We start from the raw sequence: 23088 nt of genomic DNA on the forward strand, positions 1-23088 counted from the left end.
CGAAGAATGTACTCCCCCATGGTCTCCATTATCTAGAGAGTAGCATCAACGCCTCACGGGATCAACCCGTTAGCAGCTACCACGCAACAGGCAATGGAAATACAGGTAGGTAGGTAAGACACATCAATGAGCCCATGCGATGCCTCTCACGGCCACTATTTCAAGTATCACAGACCTAAGAAGCAAGGGTAAACTTGTTAAAATAGTAAATACCTAAGATTTCGGGCGTATATTATAATAAGATAGTCCCGCTTTACGAAGGATATGAGAAAGTCCAAATGTCTCTTCTGGCAAGTACAGCATGATGATCGCATAAAAACTGAGCCGCTGCCAGTCACTTAGTTCCTGTACAAGTCGTCCGTGACCAGATGCATGGAGTTCAATCAAGCCATATCCTGGGAATCATGTGCCCCTAATGACTCCCTCCCTGTTTGAGGGCCCAGAAAGGAACCCGCCTAGAAAAGTACCCGCCTTGCCTTCGCAATGCCTGTAATATCCCACTCGACAGGCTTTGTACGGTCCATCCACCTCATCCAGTCCCAATCATTAGAGGGTTTCATCATATTCGCGAATTCCCAATATTCCGGGTACCAGCCGGCTCTCTCCCAGTCCAAAATAGCAGTTATCTGACCAGTACCGTTAACCAGGATATTCCGCGGAGTCAGGTCGCCATGGGTGAATACGGAGGTAGATGAACGAGGAAGCATATCCGGAAGGTATTCCGGATACGATCCGCCGTTAAAGTGGAGGTATCGTTGATATATACGGGCTCGCAAAGCTTCATCCGTCAAGATGGGGGTACCGGTTTCGTTAATGTCCCGAATTAGTACGTCGATAGTTGGAGAACCGTCAGCTCCGCACAGATATAGGTCAGCGAAGGCCGGTGGACGTGGAATTTGCTGCAGTCGTACAACCACCTGCCAAATGTGGCGACAGATGCGCTCCTTTGTATCATCGTCAAATCCGTCCCATAGCGAGTCAAGAAGAGAGCCGTCGGCAAGCTCCATAAGCAGAGTACCATGTTCCCGCCCATTTTTCATGAAGTAGTTTGACAAGATTAGCCCAGGGACAGGAACTTCGGTATGCTCCTTCACAAGGCGAAGAGCTGCTTCTTCGCCACGCGTAACACGGTACCCGGTCTTCCGAACAACGCCAGGGACAATTTCGTCAACCTTGGCGCCGCCCTGCTGGCTAAGGATTCGGTATTGAAAATTGTCTTCTTCGTCTTCACTCATTGCTAGCACGCTTGGTTAGCATTCTGCAAATCTAGAGCAGTTATGTCGCAACCTACCGTGGTCTTTGAACGGGAGACATGGGCAGCTTTGGATTTTCTGGACTAGACTGTTGGCTGTATGGAAGCCTCTCTATCCTGTAACTCACTCAATGGCAGCCAGGTACTAAGGTGACAAGACTGCAGGGAGGAGGATTGGCAGTTGGTTTCGATCGATTGCACACTGCTACCAGCTTGACGCGCTGGCCGATTTAGGTAACAGAATATATTGGCAGTCACGTGGCACCATCTCGCCTCTGCCCCGTCCACGGCGTTGTTTGGGCGAATCTTTTCCTCCAGGACGTGGCCCAAATTCCACGTACCTCGCGGGATCTTGTTAGCGATTCCGATAGTGTCGAAGTTAGAGTTCGACTTTAAGAAGATCTCATCAACTTCTTCAAGGTGGCGACTATTGGTTTCGGGGAAGAAGAAATAGACGCCTAGAAGAAGAGAGAGATCAGTGATGGACTTGGGATTATAAAGGATATGAAATAAATAAGAAGAAAAGAAAAGGAGGTGGATTACTTACCCGGAAAGTGATCTCTGCTATCACCTAGGTGACTTTTCCTATTTTCTAGATCTAAATCCTCGGCGTTTCCCTTTGATACAGGATAATAGAGCTTACAATTGACAGAAATCCACATGTATTTCACCCCCGGACCAGTTAACTCGCCGGTTCAGTCGCCGTAGGACAAGACTCCGTTATCGTAACAATCCCCCATCCGGTGGTGCACTGAATGCATCCGGCCGACGTAGGGCATATCGTCGTAGTAGCCGGCTGAACCTTGACACTGCGACATCCGCAGGGCAGTGTGACGGCAGCTGGAGGATCATATATTGCCCTAGTCAGCCCCTGCAAGCTCATACCGTCTTTGGAAATCTCTCCATCCAGAATCAGGGGTGTCCGTACCGTCAGCTATACACCAATTGTCGGTTGCGCATGTGATATCACATCCCTCCGTGAGCCAGATAGTCTGCGTCGGTTCGAATGTGCAGCTTTCCGGCAGCACGGTTGTGGTCAACATTGTCGTCAACATTGTCGTCGGTGTCGTGGTAGCCATTTCGACGTGGCTTTGATAGGGAGCTCACACGCGCCACTGCTGCCACTCTCGGTCGCCACAACGAAGCTGAGAAAAGAGGACTATCAGCATATTAGCCTATGTTAATCTAGATGGCTCACACAGGCTAAAGCCACGTGACCTGCACTGGCGATAAACACCTGCCGCATACCTCTCGATCATATATCGTCCGAAAGCCTCTCCGCTTCGTCGATCCTCGGCATCACATGCGGCGTTATATCTCTCGATAAAGGAATTCTCGATCGGGGAAACAGCAGTGCCCAATGGAGACAGGTCGAGGTGAACGACAAGGCGTGCATCGTTCCAGCGGATGTGTAAGGAGACGCGCTCCCTACATCCGCTAGACATCTCCTCAAGGTGATGGATGCTCATCATGCTGGCTGGCGTCATTTGGACGGCGATGGCAGGGTTGCTGGCGGCTCAATCCGCCGTCGAGGCTGGAAGGCCGATCTTTGATCAACTCGCCCCGCCGCCTGCACCCGGTGCCACTACCTCGCCCGACCTCCAAACTCTCCTCTTCCCAATAGAATACACGTTTTACTTTCGGACCTTGGATAAGGTAGAGCTGATCCGTAGCGACAGTCATGTCACGCGCAACGAGGCCTCACTTGACCCACTTGGCCAACCATTCCATCTCACCGTTGACAAGGCCTTCAATCTACCAAGATTCTCCACCAAGAACATTCGTGTCCTCGAGAATCTTTTCAATAACGGTTACATTGCACGTGTGGTGGTTGAGGGACAAGAGATGTGCTCTAAGGCCGGGGACAGTAAGGGCCCTGATGCCGCGCAAAGGGAACTCGACTGCCTCTGGAAGATCACCACCTCGGAATATGCAACCACCCTCCGCGTGCCGAAGCTCCTCGGTCTAATCGAGACACCCGACGACAAGAGGGTCATTGGATTTTTGGAGGAGTATATCCCGGTTTCGGACACGTGGGAGTTGTCGACACTTGGAAGTATTGAGACGGTCTCTGCGATTGCCGAGAACCGTCGGAAGAAGTGGGCATCGCAGGTCCAAGAGACGGTCCATCTGTTACACCAAAACGGGGTCACGTGGGGCGACGGCAAGGCCTCAAAACGTGCTGATTTACCGCGATACTGATGATGCGTGGGTTATTGACTTTGGTGGTGGATGGACAGATGGCTGGGTAGACCAGGAACTGAGCGGGACAGTGGAGGGGGACGAGTTAGCTGTGAAGAATATCTTCAAGTTCTTAGAAGTTTGATAAAAACTTAACTAGTCTTAGTTTAGATAGGTAGACTAGACGCTGTGTTTTAGGATTTTATACATTAGCTGGTATGCCTGCCGGTACCTGTGTTCTCCAGCCACAGTGCCCAACGCACCATGTGTGCCCAACGCAACATGCAGCATCAGCCTCCACGCCTGCAGATGGCACAGCCGACTCCAATGTATTGGAGTTGCTGCAGTGGCTGGGGTGCCAGCCCGGTTGCCTTGCGTCCTGCCTTCCTAACACACGGATCGGGCACAGCCCCAAATTACCTCTAAATTACAATCTCCAGCTGAGTCGCGACATCCTTCGCTTGCCCCGTGAAGGCGAGCAGGCTGCAATTGTGCAATTCTCAGACTGTAAGTCAAGCACTCTCACCACTTCCTTCATCTCCATAATTATTGGGAAAGAGACGAGGCGAAGAGGATATCGACGATGGACCCCCTCTCGGCGATCGGCCTCGCGAGCAACATCCTACAGTTCATAAGCTTCTGCGGCGGGCTATTCTCGGAATCCCGAGACATATACCACTCCTTCAGCGGCACAACCAAGGAATTCGAAGGACTCGAGGACATGTGCAAATACCTCGCGAAACTCACCTCTGCATTGACGCCGGCAGAGTCCCCCGACTCACTCAACTCGTTGCCGGCGAGCCTGAAGCCCATGCAGGCAGAGATCGACATAGTGGCCCTGGCCTCGAAATGCAAAGACACCGCGGGGAGCTTGTCCGATTATCTCAAAGGTATGCGCCTGGGTGATGCCTCTCGGACAAGGGGCGCAAGCCTTCTGTTAGCTGTCAAGGGAAGGCTGGGCAGGCATCGAATCAATGAGATGCAGAAAACGCTGGATCGGTATCGAAATGATCTGATAGACTGTCTCGTCGTCGTTACCAGGTAAGTGATAATTCTACCACGTGGCGCCATCTGCCATCGATGATGCATTTCAAGGCAGCAGGACAAATCTAATTAATCAACGGGCCCGCAGCAAGAGACAATCCAGCGTGCTGATGTACTTGGAGGAGCTTAAAGTAGCAAATCTGAACCTGGTACATGACCATTCGACCAAGTTGAACGAGATTCTGGAACTCGTTCGAATGATTCCTAGCCAGGCGAGTAAGGTGCTTAAGGAAGACGATGATTCGGTCCTCTTCCAGGCCATGTCTAAGGCGCTTGAGACCATCGCGGCTTCGTCGGCCCGGCAGTGGCTCCCGGAACATGAGATTGTCCACAGTCTCTACTTCGACTCGTTGATTGTCCGACACGAGTCCATTCAAGGTGCTCACAGGAAAACGTTCGAATGGCTGTTGCGGAGTCGCGGAAAGAGACCGGGTCGGGATAGGTCCTGTCCTCAAGCCACGCTTCTAGAATGGCTGCAGTCCGGAAGCGGCATGTACTGGGTATCGGGCAAGCCGGGATCGGGGAAGTCAACTTTGATGAAGTTCATTGCTGACCACCAGGAAACGCAAAAGGCTCTTGATAGATGGGCGGGGCCGAGCGAGTGCACGACGGCAGCCTTTTACTTCTGGAGTGCGGGGGCGCGCCTGCAAAAGTCGGTGGAAGGGCTGTTGAGGTCGTTGCTGTTTGAGGTCCTTGTCCATGTCTCGGAGCTCATCCCCGTCGTGTTCCCCGAACGGTGGGCCTCTATGACGGCAACAAGCATGAAGCGTAGGCGGAACTTTGGTGTCAACAGCGACAAGCGTCGGCGAGACTGGACCGTCCAGGAGCTATCTGAGGCACTGTATCGGTTGTCGAAAACCCCTGACGGTTCCTCGAAGCGGTTCTGCTTCTTCATTGACGGGTTGGACGAGTATCACGGCGACCATCGCGAGCTCATCCGGATTCTGTCCGCCATATCGGCGAACCACAACATCAAGCTGTGTGTTTCGAGCCGCCCATGGAATGTCTTTGAAGACGCGCTTGGCCAGGACTCGTCTCGGAAGCTCTATGTCCACGAGCTCACGCGAAACGACATCATAGAATACACCAATTCGACGTTCCAGCAGGATGCAAACTGGGTATCCGGAGCTAGGATTAACCCCCGATACGGCATGTTGGTCGACGAGATTACCGACAAGGCGCAGGGAGTATTCCTGTGGGTTGTGCTCGTTGTCAGATCTCTGCGGGAGGGGCTAAGCAATGGCGACTCGCTGCACATGCTGGAGCTGAGAATCAAGAACATGCCCCAGGAGCTGGGGCCCTTCTTCCGGCACATCCTCTCGTCCATCTCGTCCATATACCACGTGCAGATGGCTCTGTCTTTCCAGGTCGCTCTCAATGCTTCTAGGCCGCTCACCCTCATGCACTTCTCGTTTCTCGACGACTGTTTCGAGACCGAGCAGTTTGCATTCCGCGCCCCGATCAGGCCGATGGACAACCACGACATATTCAGTCGACACCAGACAGTGCGTCGGCGGCTGAATGCTCGCTGCAAGGGATTCCTCGAGGCACACCTACACCCTCCCGAGACACGGCCGCATCTCGCGCACAGGGTGGACTTTCTCCACCGTACCGTGCGAGACTTCCTTCGGACGGACGAGATGGCGCAGTTCCTCGAGGACCTGCTGGGAGACTACCCGACGAACACAGTCATGGCAAATGCATATTTAGCCTTCATCAAGAGTCTTCCGCCCGATGGTTCCGCTGCGGCACTGGTGGAGGAGGCTCTGCACTATTCGCACAAAGCAGAGAAGGAGTCGGCAGAGGTGGCCGTCCAGTGCGTCGATGAACTCCTCCACACGGTCCGCGCTATGAAGCTGGATCTAGCGAGTCCGACGGAGTTCTCCCGCTTGGTTGTACGAAACGGACTGTGCGAATACGTTTCCACCGCGATACAGGCCGGCTCCGATGGTTTCACCGACACCTCGCATCTCCTCGATATCGCTCTTCAAAACGCCAGCTCCATTAACCCCGACGACCCCGACATGAACGACATGGTGTCAATGCTTCTGAACGAAACTACGAAGCTTAGTAACAAGCAATGGCGCCTGTATGTCATAGGTCTCCAGTCGTCGGTCGGGCGAACAACCGACCCGGATATGGTGAAGTGCCACTCGCGAATGCTGAGCCTAGTCCTCCCGCACGTCGAGAATGTCAACGCCCTGAACCTAGCCAGTGTAACATGGGGCGGCCTGTTTGCCAACATTGTTTCCGACACGGACGCACCGCGGGCCGTGGGAAATATACGGCAGAAGATGCTGGCAGAGCTACTAGCATACTGGGCGGATCCCAACGGCGCGTACAGGGGCCAGACTATTTGGGCCTGGCTGTGCGGCATCCTCCGTCTTTGTACGGAAAACGAGGCCTCTCAGCGAAACGCCATTCGGATGGAGTTTTTGTCGAACCTAACGGAGATGCTGCTGAAGGCAGGCGCTGATACCAGCCATGCCAGTTCGCTGACTGTCGACGAAGCGCGGTCTATCTTCCCTGCTCGATTGGCAAATCCCATCTGCGACTTGTTGAGGAAGCAGCCTGTGTCTCCGAGTCCTGTTACTGGTTGGGGTGCTTACTTTCTGTCTTTTGTCCCAGGATTTTCTAGGTTTTCGTCAGCCACGCCGGCGAACAGTCCGGCTTACTGAATAAATCCATAAACGATCTTTCCCCCCCCCCCTCCTCCTCCTCTTTGTCTTCTTCTTTCCTAGCTTCTACTCGCTTGAGGTTCTCTGCTTCAACTACGCTCACCCTTCTCGGTCTTCTGTTGGAACTCAGGAGATCGTGAACAGATAACACTCGAAGGGCTTTACCGTTCACTTCTCTTCAGCATTCTGAGGCAGTGTCCCGAGCTCATAGCAAAGACGTTTCCAGTTCATCGGACGAAAGGCGATACGATTGTGCCCAACTTGGAGGGCATTCCCTTCCAGTTTTCTGAGCTCAAACAAGCGATGAACATGATCGTGGGCAATCGCAATTTCGCTAGTCACCGTTTCTGCTTCTTCATCGACGGACTCGACGAATTTGAGGCGGATCTGCATACGTCTAGACTATTGGGATTTGGCCCAGAGTCTCCGAAGCTGGGCTCTCTCACCCGATATCAAGATCTGCGTCAGCAGTAGACCGCACGAGGAGTTTCTGCAAGGCTTCGATTCCTTGCTGCCGCCATTAGGCCATACTCAGATGAAGAGGTACGTGTGTGTCACGACACTGTAGTCGTTCGAGGTATGTGGAGGCCCAAGCCTCGAGACCTTATTAGTAACCGCTCTATACTTAGTCAGAGGTCTCCGTTGTTCCAATTCACATTGCTTACGGTGCGCGGTACTCTTTGTGTCCACATCTAGACTGTATTCGCGAAGCTGCTCGTGTTGTGCAACCAAGGGGTTTGTTGGAAGGAAGATGCTATTGGTCGGGGAGGCGGCGTGGATTCGACGATGGTCTTGTGTTGGAAGTAAGGTAACGAAAACGGTGGTATTTTTTGCGTAATTCAGTGTGCTCCGTCTCTGATCCACATAAAGCAGCACAAAAACTTTGGCCATCTCAAGGAGGCGATGAGAATTTACGATATGATTCTAGCTGGCTACCGCCGAGAATCCTCCGATTCCTGGACCTGGAATACAATCCCGGGACTGGACCTATATGAGAACTGGCCGAGGAGGGATGGTCGCACAGGGGGTGGAGAGAGAATGTACTAGGAGTATTGTCTATGAGAACCCTTGCCCTTCGACCAAATCCCGCTGTAAAGTGGCTTGATGGTCCTCAGGTCTGAGGTTCTAGCGAGTCCCAGTACATCGCTGATACCACGCTTGGACGCCACTGGTTTGCAATGAAAGTTTACATCATTACATAGGAAGGTCCCGACTTGGCAGTAGGTACCTTGTTCAAAAAGTGCTTCTCTCCACTCCCACCGCTGACACCGTTTACGAGCTGCGAAGCCTTGGCAGGCTACTACGGCTGCTCCTCCCTGATGACTTCATCCAGGCAGCCACCGCTGGCAGCTACGAAGCGGTGCCTCGAGGCGACAAGCTCTCTCCAATTCCATCTTTTCTCTCTTGACAAAGATGCCGGTTGGGGGGAGAGACCCACACTTGGATCGGGCAAAATTTAGCGGCATCAAGAGGCATCGCCGTCGACAACGCCGTTAACAAGAGCCGCCTTCTCCTCGGTCACCTCCTTCGTGATCCGGTCGAGACAGCCGATGGCGGCGGCCACGAAGCCCAGGATTGGCGTCGCGGGTTGAATCGGACGACTCAGGTACTCCGGATGATATTGGACGCCGACGAACCACGGGTGGTCCTTCAGCTCGAAGATCTCCATGCGCTTGCCCGTGTCGTCCTTGCCGATGAACGTCAGCCCGGACCGCTCTAGCTCCTCGACGTAGTCGGGGTTGACCTCGTAGCGGTGGCGGTGGCGCTCCTCCACCACCTCCGCCCCTCCGTACAGGGCCCGCAGCTTGCTGAACTCGCTGCCCGGCTGGAAGTGCGTCGCGCGCGTGCCGAGCCGCATCGTGCCGCCCATGTGCTCCCTGGAGATCTCGGGCATGAAGATGATGGCCTTGTGCTCAGCCGTGGCGTCGAACTCCTCGGACGTGGCGCCGGTGTGCCCACACACCTGCCGCGCCCACGCGCAAACGGCTGCCTGCATCCCCAGGCAAATCCCCAGGAATGGAGTGGAATGGTCGTGAGCCCACTGAGCAGCCTTGATCATGCCCTCGGTCCCGCGATGGCCGAAACCTGCCCAAGATTTTCGCATTAGTCCATGTCAGTTACAAGAAACAAGCAAATCTGGGGGAAGCCCCACCACCGGGAACCAGGATTCCAGCGGCACAGCAGACCTCGTGCCACGCCTTGTGGAATTTGGTAGGGTTAGTCTGCTGGGTGGCGTCCTCCAGGTGCTCGGAGTCGACCCAGATCAGATTGAGCTTGCGGCCGCACCGCATGGCCGAGTGCTCCAGCGCCTTAACGACGCTGACGTAGGCATCGTGCAATTCGACATACTTGCCAACCAGGGCAATGTCGACTGTCTCCGCGTAGGTCTGCGGGATCATGGCCTTCCACTTCTTCCATAGCTCTGCGCCTTTCGTGACCAAGGCCGGCGTGGGCTTGATCGCGTCCAACGTCAAGGATGTGCGCAAAAGACCCAGGAGGCCCTGTTCTTCAAGTAGAATTGGGACCTCGTAGGTGGTGGGCATATCTCTGACAGCAATTACCTGCTCAACCTCGACCTGGCAGCTCCGAGCTATCTTGGTGATGGTACCTTGCTCGAGGGGGTGCTCGCAACGACAGGCGATCTGTGAAGGTTGTCAGCTGGCAGCTAAGCAAGGCAGACCCCCCAGTTCTAGACCCTTACCAAGTCCGGGAAAAGACCAGCGCTCCGAACACTCTTCACCGCGTGCTGGGTTGGCTTGGTCTTCTGCTCGCCGTGCACGAGGGGAATATACCCAACGAATATGTTGATGAAATTTCCTTTGCCAGCCTTGTGCCGAAGCTGAGTGAGTGCTTCGACATAGGGCATGCTCTCGATATCACCAACAGTACCGCCCTGCAGACAGGTTAGACACAAGCATCCTCACACAACCGAACAGACTGGGTAGCAATCGACTGTGGCGCGGTAGGCTAGCCTGGCAAGGCTTTGAGAGAGGTCATACCAGCTCAACTAAGCGGCAGTAAGTCAGCATCCAGTTCGGTTAACAACCAAGCACAAGAGACGTACTGATGCAGACATCTGGCTCCATCCCGGACCCGTCGACGGGGATCTTGGACACTCGAGCAATCCATTCCTGAATGGAGTCGGTGACGTGAGGAACTATAGAATTCTAGTCAGTAGTGTTTCTCGTCGCGGGCCAGAAGCATCGACCTGACAGGGATTCCAAGAGGGAATTATTGAGGAGCCACTTACCGACTTGAACGGTACGCCCCAGGTAGGCGCCCCTTCGTTCCCTTTCGATGACCTGCTTGTATATCTTGCCAGTCGTGATGTTGTTGTCACTGGTCAACTCGACGCCCAGGTACCTCGAGGAAGTTAGATATGAATACGTGACGTGGTTGGTCATGCAGGGGGCTCCTACCGACTGTAATTCCCAACGTCTAGGTCACATTCCGACCCATCGCCTAACACGAAACACTCTCCATGCCTGCAGAATTGATTCCGTTAGTGAAAGATTCACATCATAAGTGACTCGGAAAGACTTTCTCTAGTGGGTTTAGCAATCCGGCGTCTACGTTCAGGTACGGATCTATTTTCTACCACGTGTCAATGTAGGTCGAGAGACTGGAAGGTCATGGAAGAATGACTCACAATTGCCTAGAACCAATATGAGTAAAGGAGGTATAGTTGGGCAGGGAAATTGGTCTCATACCGTGACCCTGAGTCCAGCTGTCTTGAGCAAGAGACCAGCCGAAGAGGCTGAGGGCGTTCATTAGCCGACTCAAAGAGGAATAACGAGGATTGATGCAGTTGCCATACCAATAATTCCTATCGAGAAGCCAGGGTCAGCATTTGTTATCAATGTCCGTATGTCTCGATTTACGTCACAGTCCACCGGCGAAGAGTGATGGAGGGGTGCGTTCGAGGAGAACCGATGTTCCAAGTATACAGAACTGACCTTTGCCGACCCCGGAGATGACACCGCCGCTCACAAGGACATAGCGCATCTTGATTGTTGGACAGGATAGCCGTGTTGCAAGAGAATTGTTGGGATGCGGCGCAAAGGGAAAATTTTTGAGTGTTAAAACCAAACCATTTGTCTTTGGCTCCACGTTAGACGCACGCACGCACGTGATATGAGACACGTGATATGAGAACCTACCGACACTAATTTGTACCTAGTTCCAGGATAGGTGGCTCAAAAGTGGGCCCTTCTAGGCAGCGAAAGTTTAATTATAGTACACCGTGTACAGTGGGGTACGATAAGTTTTCGGACACTCCACCAAAAAAATGCCATTTCTATTATACTACCAACTTCAAAGCAGCAGCATTTAGTCAATTCTACTCCAAATTGCTCCATATTTGGTAGAAATATAGAGTATCTAATACTTAATAGAACTACCTTTGGCTTTTTTTAATAAAGCCATCCGCTTCCACATAGTGCCTGCGTATTTCCAGAGTATCTCTGCCCCAAATCTTTCCCAGACTTCTTCCAGCTCTAATGTCATCTGTGGACGCGACTTAATTGAATGGCGCTTTTTGCCAATCTGTATCTTCATCTCCCTCCACAAGTTCTCAATAGGAGATAGGTCAGGGCTTTGTGGTGGCCAAACTAGGATCTTGATCTGCCACGCCTTCTTCAACAACTTCAGCCATCCTCCATGATGATATGATGCTCCATCTTCTTGCATTCTAACCCCATGACCATACTTTTCTCTCATACGAAGATAGAAAGGAAGAAAATGAGGGATAAAAATAAGATCTGTGTAGATATCTCGGGTAAAACGCAACCCAGGAGGAAGAATGACAAGAGGCCCCTTTTCTAGTCCACAGAAACAACCCCATACTCCAACTGAAGTACGCCCAGACTTGAATGATGGCTTAAGGCACTCAGCCAAGAATGCCTCATGAGTCGCGCGGGTAACGTAGCTGACAGTATTGTCTTCGCCAATCCAGAAATAGGCCTCATCAGACCAACAAACCAACCCCCATGGCATCCACTTATTGTCCTTGACAAATTGCCGCCGCTTTTTCTTGTTGATATCACTGATAAATGGCTTAGTTCGAGCTTTTCGACGCGCTTTTCCAAACAATTTCAGTGTCTTCCGGACAAGAAATCGCGAGATTTGTCTTCCAGATTTTGAAGGTGTTGCAAGGGCTTGGAGAGAATCAAATCGATGCGTGGTAGCGTATCTTACTAGTTTCCTCGCTGCTCTTTTGCTCAGAAGAGGTGGTCTTCCGCTTCGGGCCTTTGCCTTGAAAGGTTCTGCAACATTTGCTGCAAGATTCTGGCGTACCCGGTTGATGGTATCGTGGGTAGTAGACTTAGAAAGCCCTGTCTTCTCAGCAATAGCTCTGATAGACAAACCACCATCATGTAGGCCCACAACATACGCCCGTTGGGCTTCTGTTAAATGAATCCTACTCTTTTTATTGAGTTTAAACATGCTGTGAAGCAAAAAAAAGTAAAAGTTCAAAATTTAGGAAGAAGTTGCGGTGAAGAGTAAGGAGTCAGGTGCGCAAGGATGTCCAAAAATGGCTAGTTTAGGCAGGGTGTCCGAAAACTTATCGTACCCCACTGTACACCTACCCAATCGATCTCACTAACATGGAAAATGTGAATTCGATTGGTACTCGTTGACGATGATACCGTACAATACAGAACCTACAGAAATTGAGGGCAGTTGTTCTAGATATGGCTACCTAGACATCTGGCTGAAAACCTAAAGTCATAAGTCAACATTTATTCAAGGGGTGTAAACTTTGGCCAGCCAATCATTCACAAACTAATTGGAGATTATCATTCCAACAACTTACATCCACACTGAGTTTAATTCCTGACAAGGATCTCTTTGCAGAAAGGTCTCCTTCTGACCATTACTCTCACCCAGGCTCTGGAGGTACTTCCTGCAAACGTCTACATCAGGCATTCCCTTGCATACTTCAACTCTACGTTACATTGAGAAACACGCTGTATTCAAGAGCTTGCATGAATGCAGCCTGGCGACCCCCTGAAGATGTCCGTCTAGCTTGGATATGCCTGATGATTAACTCCGGTAATTGGGCTTACCAAAGGCGTCATAGCGCTGCTTCCTTTTCCAGGGAGGGTCCCATCGTTGTGCAAAAGGATAAACATCTTTAGAAGAAGTTGTTTTGACCTTTCAAGTTTCAAAGCCATACCAACATGGATGTTCGGCGGGAAATTGGGCCCAACCCGAAAATGGAACGTGCCGGGTGCAAGAAAAGTGAACGAAATACTAGGAATCCAAACATCTTCAATAAGTACATGGTGAAACTAAACTAACAAAGAGAACAGGGGGGGGTTTGGTACGCTAGGAGAGGATTTGATAGATGTTAGGGAAGGATGCAGTAAAGAGGGTAAGGAAAACTCGATGATATCTAACTTTACAGCCAGGAGTAATAAATCAACTGAATCTTGTCATTGTGTTGGTATAGAACTTTAACCATGACACAGGTTTGGCAAGAGTTAATTGCAATTCAGATGAGTAAGGTTGCTGCCATGTATTCATCAGATCCAGTTACTGCCCCTACAACGCATGTTGCATCACGCACCGATTGCCCTCACCAAACCCCGTCAACCATACCAACCCTCGCTGCTCTAATCGCGACTACTTAGGCGCTACTCAGGCTGTCATCAGGAAAACCACCAAAACCAGTGTGGATAGATAGGTGGATAGATAGGTGGACGGTGATCTACGACACAGTGGAGTTCTGAGAATGAAGAACGTTAACTTTATGTGAAGGGACAGTTTTGGTTACCTAAATATACGCTCAGACCAAAGACTTGAAAAGGTATATTAGATTAGCAACTAAGAACAGAACCCCGACTGGTGTAGTGGTAACACGTCGATTGACACCTGAGGAAAATAGCCTTCAAAACGCTATTTTCTTGGGCCCGTTCGCGGGGCCGAAGTCCCAGATTCGATTCCTGGGTTGGGGATTCTTTTTTCTTCTACCTCTATCGTAAAATCCAGGCTGGTACGTACTTTTTGACTTGAAACACAGCGGCGACATTGTCTTCAGAGTTGTTATGACAGTGTAAGGGCCCTAAAACTTGGCCTAGTGTATCACCACTCCTTTCCTCCTTGGGGCAACTTCAGCTGAGGTGACCAAATCAAGGATCACTAGACTCAACCCAGCTCAGGCTAGCTCAGGTTAAAGCAGCGGCAGCTTAGGAACTCTGCCAACAATAGGGATTTTTGAGGGCAATCCATGCGTGATGCATAAGGCTGTTTGTTGTTGTACGATATTTGACGACAGGCCCTGAGTGATGCTTTGGGACAGTGCTTTAAACACTCTAGATACGCTAGATTACTCAACAATAAAGCCCTTCTGAGCCGTCGGAATCCCTGTGTCACCCTTCCTACCTTGACCCGTATCCTCTCCCTCCTGCTCCTTCCCATGTTTAGTTCCGATAACCTCGCGCTCGGCCCCTAGAGGCTCATCCAGGATCTCCTCCCCAGACGGGCCACTGGTCTTGACTCCCTTAATTGAGTCATCCTCCTGTGATTCAGCACCAGGGCCAGGCTGAGTGCCTTCCCCTCCAGCCCCCTCCTGACTCCTGATACTACTCGCCTTACTAACCGCCACGCTGTCTGGCTCCTCCGCCCGGAGACCCAGGCGTTTCCCCCCTTCGGGATCCACCTCATTCGCGCCCTTCCAATCCGCCGGTCTCATCTGCGGCACGGGGCCCCCCAGCGCAGGCTCGCCCACAACCTCCTGACCCCCAGCCCCCCCGGCGCCGACTCCCTCCCCCTCCCCAACGAACCTCCACACAACAGCAACGCGATCGCACGCCTTGGCCCCCTTCCTACTCGACCCCTTGATCCCATCCATGCCCTCCCAGGGCACCTCGAACACGCCGCTCTCGTCCGGCGCCCCGGCGGCCCCCTCCGCCTCCGCCCCGCCCCCTTCGAAGAAGGCGTTGAACCACGCGTGCGCCACGGCCGTCACAACCGTCCACCCGTCGCCCAGCCGCGGCGCCCGGTTGCGCCGCTCCAGCGCGACCTTGACGTCGCCGCCGGCGAGGCGGATCGGCGATCGCGGGCGGAAGACGACGGCCTGGCCGCCGGGCTCCGAGGCCGACGCGAAGGTCGCCGAGGGGGATCCGGGCGCCTCGGTGGGAGGCGGGGTGGTGGGCGGGTTTGGCGATGAGGCGGGGGAGTCTGGGATGGTGATAGTTCTGCTCTTGGCGTGGCGGCTGAGCCTGTTGGGGCTGCCGGTGACGTTCCTGTTGCTCGACGTGGCCTTGGGCATGGAGTTTGTCATCCTGAGGAAGAAGGACGATGCCTTTGAGCTGCCGTTCGAGGCCTTGGAGCTGCTTCTCTCGGGCGTCCTGTCACCCTTGGCCCTTATCCCCTGACCGCGCGCGATCCCCCGGTAGTCTGCATCCTCGACGATCTCGTCGTCATCGTCGGCACCGGCGATGCCGTACCCAGCCATGTCGGAGACCAGATCGACGATGCCCGCGCCGCCGGGCGCGCCGGCCTCGACGACGATGCGCTCGTCGCCCGTGAACGTGTGCAGGACCTCGATGCGCTTCCCCTCGTCGGCGAAGCCCTCCACCGACACCTTGACGCCGTGCCGCAGGCCCCAGACGTGCACCTCGAGCACCTCGACGGGCCGGTCCGCGAACCTCTTGCCGCCCTTGGTCCACCTGTCCACGTAGCTGATCCACCGCAGCTGGCTGGGGATGCTGACGCCGGCGCCGAACCGCGGCCGCATCCGCCGCTCGGTGAAGCGCGCGAGCGCGTCCTCGGGCGCCCAGCCGCACTCGGAGATGAGGTAGCTGCACGCCATGCTGCCGGATCGGCCCTTGCCGGCCTTGCAGTGCACGACCACCACCCTGTCATCCTTCTTCGTTTTCGTCTTCTCCCTCTTCTTATCTTTGCCGTCGCCGTCGCCGTCGTGGCCATCCCCTCCCGCGTCGTCCTCCACCCTTCCGCCATCCAGCGCGCCCCCGCTCAGCCAGTTCCGCATGCTGGCCATGATCATGGGCACGAGCGCGAACGGTGGCGGGTGGTGGTCCGGCCACGGGTAGTGCCGGATCCGGCCGTAGACGGCCTCGTCCGGGTATCCGGTCCCCTCGGCCCGGAACTCCCATATCGCCCAGCCGTCGCCGTGCCGGGCGTCGAGGAAGGCGACTAGCCGGTCCAGCGGGTTGCGGTATGCCAGCTGCGGGTATGTCTGGGAGGGGCCGGAGCTGGAAACGGGGGGTCAGCTTGTTGGTTGGTTGGCCGTCAAGGAATTGGGGTGGGCGAAGAGGGGGAACTGGCTGGAGTTTTTTGGGGGAGAGGGGTGGAAGCAGGGGTTGGTGCAGGCAAAGAAACTTACGTCGCGATAATGTTAGAGGTGACATAGCAGAGGTCAAGGCCCGTCTCCGAGTGCTGGGAGCGGGGCCCGGCCACGATTTGGCGCAGTAAACTTGTCATTTGCTTGCAGGGAAACTTGGTAAGAAAACTTTCGAGGACTCAGGCGTGTCAAAAGTCAACAGAAAGGTTTCATTCATCCATATATGGGCGAGAACACCAGCTTTTGGTTCAGGGTATATCAAACATGGACCCCCCCTAACGACCTACGTCATTGATAAGCGTCGCTAGAGACTGGTGTGGCGCCTACCTAGCCCTCCCACACTTGCAGAAGAAGGAACCCCCCTGCATCCTGCCGCTCATCCCTCGCATGACCTTGTCACAAATCACTACCTACGCTGCCTCCCGTCTACTACTATGTAGGTAGAGACGATGATAAAGCACTTTGCCGTTCTAGACCACCTGCACGGTAATATCGAGTTTGGTTGTCTACCCTACCTACTACCTCCTTGAGTGGCGAGGTAGTTGCTACCCACCTCTGTAAATGCGTAGAATCCTGTCTGAAACATCGTCATCCGCAGGAGGGAAGTGTAGGAGGGAGAAGGCAGCAGGAAAGGACAATAAACAAGACCAAAAAAAGGGGTCAAGCAGATGAGGAAAAGCAGCACGCCACCCGATTGGAAACGTCACCCCATCCTATCTTACGCATCCTGGAAGCTCTTGTAAGAGAAATATAAGCTGGTTAGGAGAGTAAGAAAACGCCTAGCAAGCAAGACCTTATTAGGAGAGTATCGAGCCTAGTTCATTGTTCATTCATTGCCTCCCCAAGTCTCGTCAGCGGTGTTACACGTGCCATTCTCTCCTGTTCCCCTCCTCTCCCTTCCAACGCAACCCCCCCCCCTTTCTCCATCTTCCCATCTCCCGTCTGGCCCCCCCTCCAAATTCGCTTGTAGGTGTGCCCCCGCTTGTCGTGAGGCGATTGGGGGTCTCGTTACACTCGCTCGCCCTGTCGCTCGATCACCCTGTCACGGGTAGTTCATTGCGACTTTACCGTATCCGCATCGTAAGCCGTTCCCGTCGAGTATTGTCCATCGGCTCGCCCTCCAAAGAACGCCCCCTACGACGTCTTCTTGGGAGCAGCGGTGCCGTTGACGTACTTGTTGACGTCGGTGGCCGAGTGAAACTGCCTCGCACCGCCCTTGGCGCCGTCCCAGACCTGGCGGAGCACCGGCGGCGTGCCCTGGGCACCGACGAGGTTGTCGACGCGGGCCTCGAGCTGGGCGAATGAGTTCTGCACGTGGCTGCTCTGGGAGAAGCGGGCGCGGAGGAAGGCGGTGTAGACGGCGAGGAGGATCCACGAGCGGCGCTGGAAGAGGATGGCGGAGAACAACAGGCGGACCCACAAGAGGATCTCGAGCCCCGAGACGACCGACATGGACATGTCGTAATATTGCTTGACGAACCCGCCAATTGAATCGGCGAGCGGATGAGTCGCATACTGTGGCTTACCGTTCGGCGAAGCGCCGGCGGGGGCGATGACCTTGGGGGGTACAATCGTGGGGATGAGGTTGGCACGAGTATAGGTGGCGACGTGGAATACCGAGTAGATGCCATAGGGGAGCATGGCGAGGGGATACTGGGGCATGAAGAGCCACACGATGGCCATGGCTAAAGATTCAGCCAGGTTAGCGGGGCTGCACGAGTTGCCAATCTTGCTCCAGCGGAAAGAGGGAGAAGACGAAGGACCTACCCAGATACTGGATGTTCTCGTCAGACAGATATCCCAGAGCACCGCCGGGCTGCTTTGCGCCCGTCTTTTGGCGAGCCCGCCACGTCTTGTAGACCACGATGCCGTACGTGACAGCGGCGGCGATGAAGGTGAGGCGGTAAGAAAACCGGGCCATTCCGGAGTAGTAGTTCATGCGGAGCCATGACAGCGAGTATCGGAAAAGGGAGAGTATTAGGGTCAAATGCCTGGGACACGTGCGTTGTCAGCACTGCGGTACTGGGTCTCAAAGGATGTCGGTGAAGCTGCAGGGTTCCGAGCTTGTGCCATCTCCAACAGAGATAGATCCCTTGGCGCCAGAGCACGCTGTTGCAGGAGACAGTTTCGAGGAGGAAGAGCTAGGAAAAGACGAGAACATACCCGGCAAACCAGACAACTATGTCGAGGAGCTGAACGTTAGCAGGGCCGTAGCTAGAACGAGGACCCATGCACTCGGGTTAGTTCCACGTACACTGCAGAGTCTGGGCCAGCCTTGCCATCCGTTGGCCGAGGGGCAGGTCTGCTGCCGGAGGAGCCATTATGGGAGAAATGCTGGTTAGCTTAAAGTGTGGTGCAGATGCAAGAGGCGAGGGTGCGGAGCGTCTGGGCCGGGTTGTCAGGGTGTCGGGTTGTCAGTCTGGAGATGTTGAGGTTGTCTACCTATTTCGCGGTGACGGAAAGCTCGATTAGGTGGCCAGAGGTGGCTGGCTGTTTGGAGGTGGGAATTTTGGAAATGGTCGGTGCGTCAATTGCCGGGGAGTGGGGAGGTCAGCTAGGTAGGGGGGTATCAGGCAGGGGTGGGGTCTGGTTTGGTTGACGTCTGCGTGATGCGATGACAATCAACTTGTGGGCTGGGCTTCACTAGCGAAAAGGCTAGCTCTGGGTCAAACGATCAAACCAAAACCCGGAATGCGAAGGAACCTCCTGCAGTAATAATGTGACCAGCCGTTCAAGTGTTCGACAAAAAATAGCGGCACTGCCCTCCCCACGTCACAGTTCAGTAGCTTTTGGCTTCGTCATCGAGGCAACCTCCACCAATCACCATGCCTCCCAAAATAGGCGTTTTCACGTGCTGTTGCGGGAGCATGATTACGCAGATACCACGCCTACCTACAGCAGCTACCTATCTGTCCATGGATGCTGCCGCAACATTAACAGATCGATAATGACATCGTGATTGGTTGGGGGCAAACGCCGGCGAAGGTGTTTCCTGAGCTTATCGACGTACCTAGATCCTTGGGGATTTGACCTTGGTTGTTAGTGAGCTCGAGCAAACAACATCAGACAAATCAATCTAGCCCCAGTCCGATGCCTCCCATTTGAAACAGCCCCCAATACGGCCCGTGTAACCGATCTTAGGGAATCTAGATCTATCCGATGCAGATATGGCTGATTTACATGCCATTGTCCACCCTTCGATCTGCAACATCCCGAGACTCGCTGTATTGTCCTTGACTGTGATGGTTCCTCAGGTGTGACGCGGATGCAGTGGCCCGTTTGCAGCTGCCAAACCCGGCCCTGGCAGGTGCTTGGGAGCGACATATTTTGAACCGACATTTCTGGTCCTCACTCAGTTGGGCTACAAATTATTATTTAAAAGGCCTCCCCATACTCCTCCTCGAACGGCCATTATCACTTTAACCCTACGAATCTCCGTTTCTCACGAATCTATCTCGCCAGATGGCCACTACCGGAACTCTCCAGCGCCTCTCGGCCGCGGCCCTGGCCGAGCTCATCCTCGCCGAGCAGAACCCCTCCAACCCCGCGGTAGCGATTATAGACGTGCGGGATGACGGTGAGAAAACCCGCGTGTTCTAGGCCGGGAGATGCCTATTACGGATGCTGATTGCTGATTCCTGCTTTGGGGACGTCTAGACCACATCGGCGGCCACATCAAGGGCTCCCAGAACATCCCGTCCGGCCGTCTCGACGCCATGCTGCCGACCCTTGTCCGTCAGCTGCAGGACAGGCAGACCGTCGTCTTTCACTGCGCGCTCTCACAGCAGCGGGGCCCGGGGGCCGCGCTGAGGTATATCCGCGAGCGGGAGCGCATGTTCCCCAGCAGTGGCCAGGCTGCCTCGAGCAATACCGACGAGCAGAAGGACGGAGAGAAGAAAGAGACACAGGTCGTGCAGAGGGTCTACGTATTGGATCGTGGATTCGTGGGCTGGCAGGAGGTGCATGGCGAGGACGAGAGGTTGACCACGGGATATCGCAAAGATCTCTGGCAGGACGGCTATTGGGGTTGAGGCCGGCCTGGAGGTTGCTGTCAAGCCAACCGCTGCTTTCGGCCAGGAATGTTCCCCCAAAAACCGCGTTGGGAAACCATGCCACCCGTCCTGGTTAGCTACACCATGATGAGCTACTAGCAGCCTCTTTACCCCTGATGGTACCAACATGGGATTCGGTGGGTGGGCTAGTCTTCAAAGGGCTGTCTGTTAGCAATGCCATTTCGCCTCAAATGGTACTTGGATTCCCTGAAACCCCGATCACGACCCCAACCCCGACCCCGACCATGGTCGTACTGTTATTGGCTTGATTACAATTCGGATCGGTCATCTGAAAGCAGTTGCTATCCTCGGCATCTTCAGATCCCGTCAGCTCTGACAAACCCCCCCCCCTCCCATTGCTGACCTCGCCGGCTCTCCAGGTGCAAACGGAAACGGCATATTGAGTTTTATTTTATTTCGCTTGATGGGTTGCGGCGCGCGATGAGCTCGCCGGTTCCGCTGCTCGCAAGCATGAGTAGCCTTCAACTCTATTCTTCACCTACAAAATGCCAGCCTTCTAAACTATTACCGTCTAACAGAGTGGTGTGATCTTCCCGGTCCTCAGCTCTTCCGCCACTTGCTTTGACACCTCGGCCCAGCGGAGGTTGGCGTCTGCCTCGGCGTCATAGGCGTAGAGCCATCTGTTCCTCATCTTCACTGATTCCGGGTCTATCTCGCCCCCCTGGTCGAGGTTCTTGAGAGCGTTGTGCCACCGATCACGGAGATCCTCTCCATTTCCTTGGCTGAGTCTCGTCCGAGCAAACCTGAGCTTCTCGTACGTTCGGGTCTGCATATCACATTAGCCCATTTTATCTCTCCCGGGACGTTCGGCCAAACCTACGGCAAGCGGCACGTTCCCCTTGCCCGCCAGCTTCAGACACACGGCCAAGACGGCACCGCTCTCCGTTGCCTGGCTGGCCCCCTGCGCGCTAGTCGGGAGATGGGGATGGCAGCTGTCTCCCACCAGGGCCACCTTGTGGCTCTTGGAGACCCACGACGGGATGGGGTCTCGGTAGCAGATCTTCCAGTCGAGGCATGCCTCGGTGTTCTCGAGGGCAGCTGCTATCCGCGGGTCCAAGGTCCGGATGTGCTCCCGCACCTCGTCCATGTCCCCGTCCTGGAACCACGACTCCTTGATCTCCAGGTCCTTCTCGTCCGAGAGCTTCCGCGTGATGATCCAGTTGAACTCCTTCCCCCCGCGGAGGGTGTTCTGGACCAGGTGCGTGTCGTCGCCGATCCAGATGTTGACGCAGTCGTGGTCCACAAAGTCGCGGCACCGCGGGTCCTCCCTCAGGTGCTCCCCCGGGAAATACGCGCGCCAGCACGAGTACCCGGAGCTCTTGGGCGCGTCGGTGAAGCCGAGGACCAGCTCCCTGGCGCGCGACTTGATGCCGTCGGCGCCGACGATGAGGTCGGCGGTCTCGACGCCGCCGTCGGCCAGCGTGACGCTGGGCGCGTCCTCGTCGAAGGCGACGACCTCGCAGCCCGTGCGGATCTCGATGCCCGCGTCGCGCACGGCCTGCAGCAGCGCCTCGTGGTAGTCGCCCCGGTGGCCGATGTAGCCGGCCATGTCCATCAGCGGCTGCTGCGCGAGGATCTTGCCGTCGTGCCAGCGCCGGATCTGCATGTCCTCGGCCTGGTTGCCGATGCTGGTCAGCTGGTGGTATAGCTCCTTGCCGCCCCAGCGGTCGAGCAGCTTCAGCGCGTTCTCGCCGAAGCCGAGAGAGTCGCCGAGGCGCTTGAACTGCTTCAGCCGCTCGAAGACGACCACCTCATGTCCGTGGTGCTTGAGTGCTAGGGCGGTGGCGCAACCGCCCAGGCCTGCCCCGATGACAATCACTTAGATGGGTTTAGCAGGGTCCAGACATTTTTATTTAGAGAGACTTGTAAGAGAGAAAAGGGGGGTTTAACACCTTTTATCTGCTCCGTGTTTTTAGACATCGTTGATCAATAAGAAAGGAGAATGACACTTGCGAATATTCAATATAAACTAGTAGAATATCAAGGCTCGGTAGTCAGGGGATGCAAGAAAACTAAAAGGATGCCAGGATATTAATAAATAAACGGCCGGCAACGGCCGGTTGGCGGCACTTGCTGAGCTCCATGTGCTCCATGAGCTCCGTGAGGGGTATCGACAATAGTGGCTCGGCACTGGTGTTGATATGTTGGCCAACCGTATCGGCAGACGAGACAGGCGTCTCTCCGAGTGTCCAACGTCAATCCCCAACACGATGTATTATCGATAGCCATGGCCGAGTGTCTCGTCTTGCTGGGAGGTTAAGAATTATAGCCATACTTTACACTTTATGATCGACTGGAAAAAGACGGGGAGGTCTGGTTACATCCTCACCCACATCTGCGAGGTACACAGCGAGTGGGCCGAGCTGCCGCCGCTTTAACGGAAGCCAATGGGGTTTTGCTGGGCGTACCTGGGCAACATGCTATTCTGTCTGGGGTCTGTGCGCCACAGGTGGTGCCGGGCCGCCAGGACCTTTGACAGTTGTGCTGCCGGAGCCCGCCAGGCGCTGGGCCACCGGCCAGGCGATTGAATTGAATGCTGCGCCGGCGATT

The 23088-nt window shown here is 54.6% G+C and overlaps 9 protein-coding genes and 1 non-coding gene across 10 annotated transcripts; 4 read left to right on the top strand and 6 right to left on the bottom strand.

The window, feature by feature from the left end:
• Window positions 1–380: 380 nt before the first annotated feature.
• QBC33DRAFT_46985 (kinase-like protein) lies at window positions 381–1627 on the bottom strand. The gene is made up of 2 exons (XM_060425176.1): window positions 1292–1627; window positions 381–1237 (listed from the first exon to the last, which is right to left on the bottom strand). The coding sequence occupies exon 2, from the start codon at window positions 1233–1235 to the stop codon at window positions 456–458; it is 780 nt and encodes a 259-aa protein (XP_060284395.1). The 5' UTR covers window positions 1236–1237; window positions 1292–1627; the 3' UTR covers window positions 381–455.
• Window positions 1156–2313, bottom strand: QBC33DRAFT_47016 (uncharacterized protein). Its single transcript, XM_060425177.1, has 4 exons — window positions 2181–2313; window positions 1800–2092; window positions 1292–1710; window positions 1156–1225 (listed from the first exon to the last, which is right to left on the bottom strand). Exons 2-3 carry the CDS (start codon window positions 1912–1914, stop codon window positions 1337–1339), a joined length of 489 nt encoding a protein of 162 aa, XP_060284396.1. The 5' UTR covers window positions 1915–2092; window positions 2181–2313; the 3' UTR covers window positions 1156–1225; window positions 1292–1336.
• Window positions 1881–2566, bottom strand: QBC33DRAFT_47041 (uncharacterized protein). Its single transcript, XM_060425179.1, has 3 exons — window positions 2501–2566; window positions 2181–2411; window positions 1881–2092 (listed from the first exon to the last, which is right to left on the bottom strand). The coding sequence occupies exons 2-3, from the start codon at window positions 2329–2331 to the stop codon at window positions 1935–1937; spliced, it is 309 nt and encodes a 102-aa protein (XP_060284397.1). The 5' UTR covers window positions 2332–2411; window positions 2501–2566; the 3' UTR covers window positions 1881–1934.
• Window positions 2567–2985: 419 nt separating this feature from the next.
• QBC33DRAFT_536472 (uncharacterized protein) lies at window positions 2986–3544 on the top strand. The gene has a single exon (XM_060427712.1). It carries the CDS (start codon window positions 3098–3100, stop codon window positions 3452–3454), a length of 357 nt encoding a protein of 118 aa, XP_060284398.1. The 5' UTR covers window positions 2986–3097; the 3' UTR covers window positions 3455–3544.
• Window positions 3545–4016: 472 nt separating this feature from the next.
• QBC33DRAFT_490598 (uncharacterized protein) lies at window positions 4017–7176 on the top strand (the record flags this gene model as incomplete). The annotated part of the gene is made up of 2 exons (XM_060425462.1): window positions 4017–4455; window positions 4529–7176. 2 exons carry the CDS (start codon window positions 4017–4019, stop codon window positions 7153–7155), a joined length of 3066 nt encoding a protein of 1021 aa, XP_060284399.1. The 3' UTR covers window positions 7156–7176.
• A 1157-nt stretch (window positions 7177–8333) lies between these two features.
• Window positions 8334–11273, bottom strand: QBC33DRAFT_46874 (CTP synthase). Its single transcript, XM_060425167.1, has 9 exons — window positions 11112–11273; window positions 10805–10981; window positions 10575–10640; window positions 10406–10518; window positions 10220–10312; window positions 10155–10162; window positions 9857–10048; window positions 9308–9797; window positions 8334–9240 (listed from the first exon to the last, which is right to left on the bottom strand). The coding sequence occupies exons 2-9, from the start codon at window positions 10924–10926 to the stop codon at window positions 8621–8623; spliced, it is 1704 nt and encodes a 567-aa protein (XP_060284400.1). The 5' UTR covers window positions 10927–10981; window positions 11112–11273; the 3' UTR covers window positions 8334–8620.
• Window positions 11274–13995: 2722 nt separating this feature from the next.
• QBC33DRAFT_t34 lies at window positions 13996–14114 on the top strand. Its single transcript has one exon. It is a non-coding gene; the product is annotated as a tRNA-Val (tRNA).
• A 190-nt stretch (window positions 14115–14304) lies between these two features.
• On the bottom strand, window positions 14305–18786 carry QBC33DRAFT_577816 (nucleoporin POM33; the record flags this gene model as incomplete). Its single annotated transcript, XM_060431014.1, has 7 exons — window positions 14305–14319; window positions 14594–14890; window positions 14921–16376; window positions 16508–16597; window positions 17604–18150; window positions 18233–18456; window positions 18716–18786. The coding sequence occupies 7 exons, from the start codon at window positions 18784–18786 to the stop codon at window positions 14305–14307; spliced, it is 2700 nt and encodes an 899-aa protein (XP_060284401.1).
• A 1141-nt stretch (window positions 18787–19927) lies between these two features.
• QBC33DRAFT_450022 (arsenate reductase 2.1) lies at window positions 19928–20496 on the top strand (the record flags this gene model as incomplete). The annotated part of the gene is made up of 2 exons (XM_060424545.1): window positions 19928–20042; window positions 20123–20496. 2 exons carry the CDS (start codon window positions 19928–19930, stop codon window positions 20494–20496), a joined length of 489 nt encoding a protein of 162 aa, XP_060284402.1.
• Window positions 20497–20594: 98 nt separating this feature from the next.
• On the bottom strand, window positions 20595–22862 carry QBC33DRAFT_585161 (uncharacterized protein). The gene is made up of 3 exons (XM_060431426.1): window positions 22431–22862; window positions 21359–22356; window positions 20595–21304 (listed from the first exon to the last, which is right to left on the bottom strand). The coding sequence occupies exons 1-3, from the start codon at window positions 22456–22458 to the stop codon at window positions 21050–21052; spliced, it is 1281 nt and encodes a 426-aa protein (XP_060284403.1). The 5' UTR covers window positions 22459–22862; the 3' UTR covers window positions 20595–21049.
• Between the last annotated feature and the right edge of the window lie 226 nt (window positions 22863–23088).

This window comes from Phialemonium atrogriseum (genome assembly GCF_030411735.1).
Source record: "Phialemonium atrogriseum strain 8032-3 unplaced genomic scaffold QBC33scaffold_10, whole genome shotgun sequence".
Classification (NCBI taxonomy): domain Eukaryota; kingdom Fungi; phylum Ascomycota; class Sordariomycetes; order Cephalothecales; family Cephalothecaceae; genus Phialemonium; species Phialemonium atrogriseum.

Bases quoted from the DNA above. Each gene is read 5' to 3' on its own strand.
- QBC33DRAFT_46985 (XM_060425176.1), bottom strand. From the start codon at position 1,235: ATGAGTGAAGACGAAGAAGACAATTTTCAATACCGAATCCTTAGCCAG.
- QBC33DRAFT_47016 (XM_060425177.1), bottom strand. From the start codon at position 1,914: ATGTGGATTTCTGTCAATTGTAAGCTCTATTATCCTGTATCAAAGGGA. The intron at 1,711-1,799 runs GTAAGTAATCCA...CTCTTCTTCTAG, and splicing joins TAGCAGAGATCACTTTCCGG to GCGTCTATTTCTTCTTCCCC.
- QBC33DRAFT_47041 (XM_060425179.1), bottom strand. From the start codon at position 2,331: ATGGCTACCACGACACCGACGACAATGTTGACGACAATGTTGACCACA. The intron at 2,093-2,180 runs GTACGGACACCC...ATGATCCTCCAG, and splicing joins CAATTGGTGTATAGCTGACG to CTGCCGTCACACTGCCCTGC.
- QBC33DRAFT_536472 (XM_060427712.1), top strand. From the start codon at position 3,098: ATGTGCTCTAAGGCCGGGGACAGTAAGGGCCCTGATGCCGCGCAAAGG.
- QBC33DRAFT_46874 (XM_060425167.1), bottom strand. From the start codon at position 10,926: ATGAACGCCCTCAGCCTCTTCGGCTGGTCTCTTGCTCAAGACAGCTGG. The intron at 10,313-10,405 runs GTAAGTGGCTCC...AGAATTCTATAG, and splicing joins GGGGCGTACCGTTCAAGTCG to TTCCTCACGTCACCGACTCC. The intron at 9,241-9,307 runs GTGGGGCTTCCC...AATCTTGGGCAG, and splicing joins TGGAATCCTGGTTCCCGGTG to GTTTCGGCCATCGCGGGACC.
- QBC33DRAFT_585161 (XM_060431426.1), bottom strand. From the start codon at position 22,458: ATGTCTAAAAACACGGAGCAGATAAAAG. The intron at 22,357-22,430 runs GTGTTAAACCCC...AACCCATCTAAG, and splicing joins AAACACGGAGCAGATAAAAG to TGATTGTCATCGGGGCAGGC. The intron at 21,305-21,358 runs GTAGGTTTGGCC...TGTGATATGCAG, and splicing joins AGGGGAACGTGCCGCTTGCC to ACCCGAACGTACGAGAAGCT.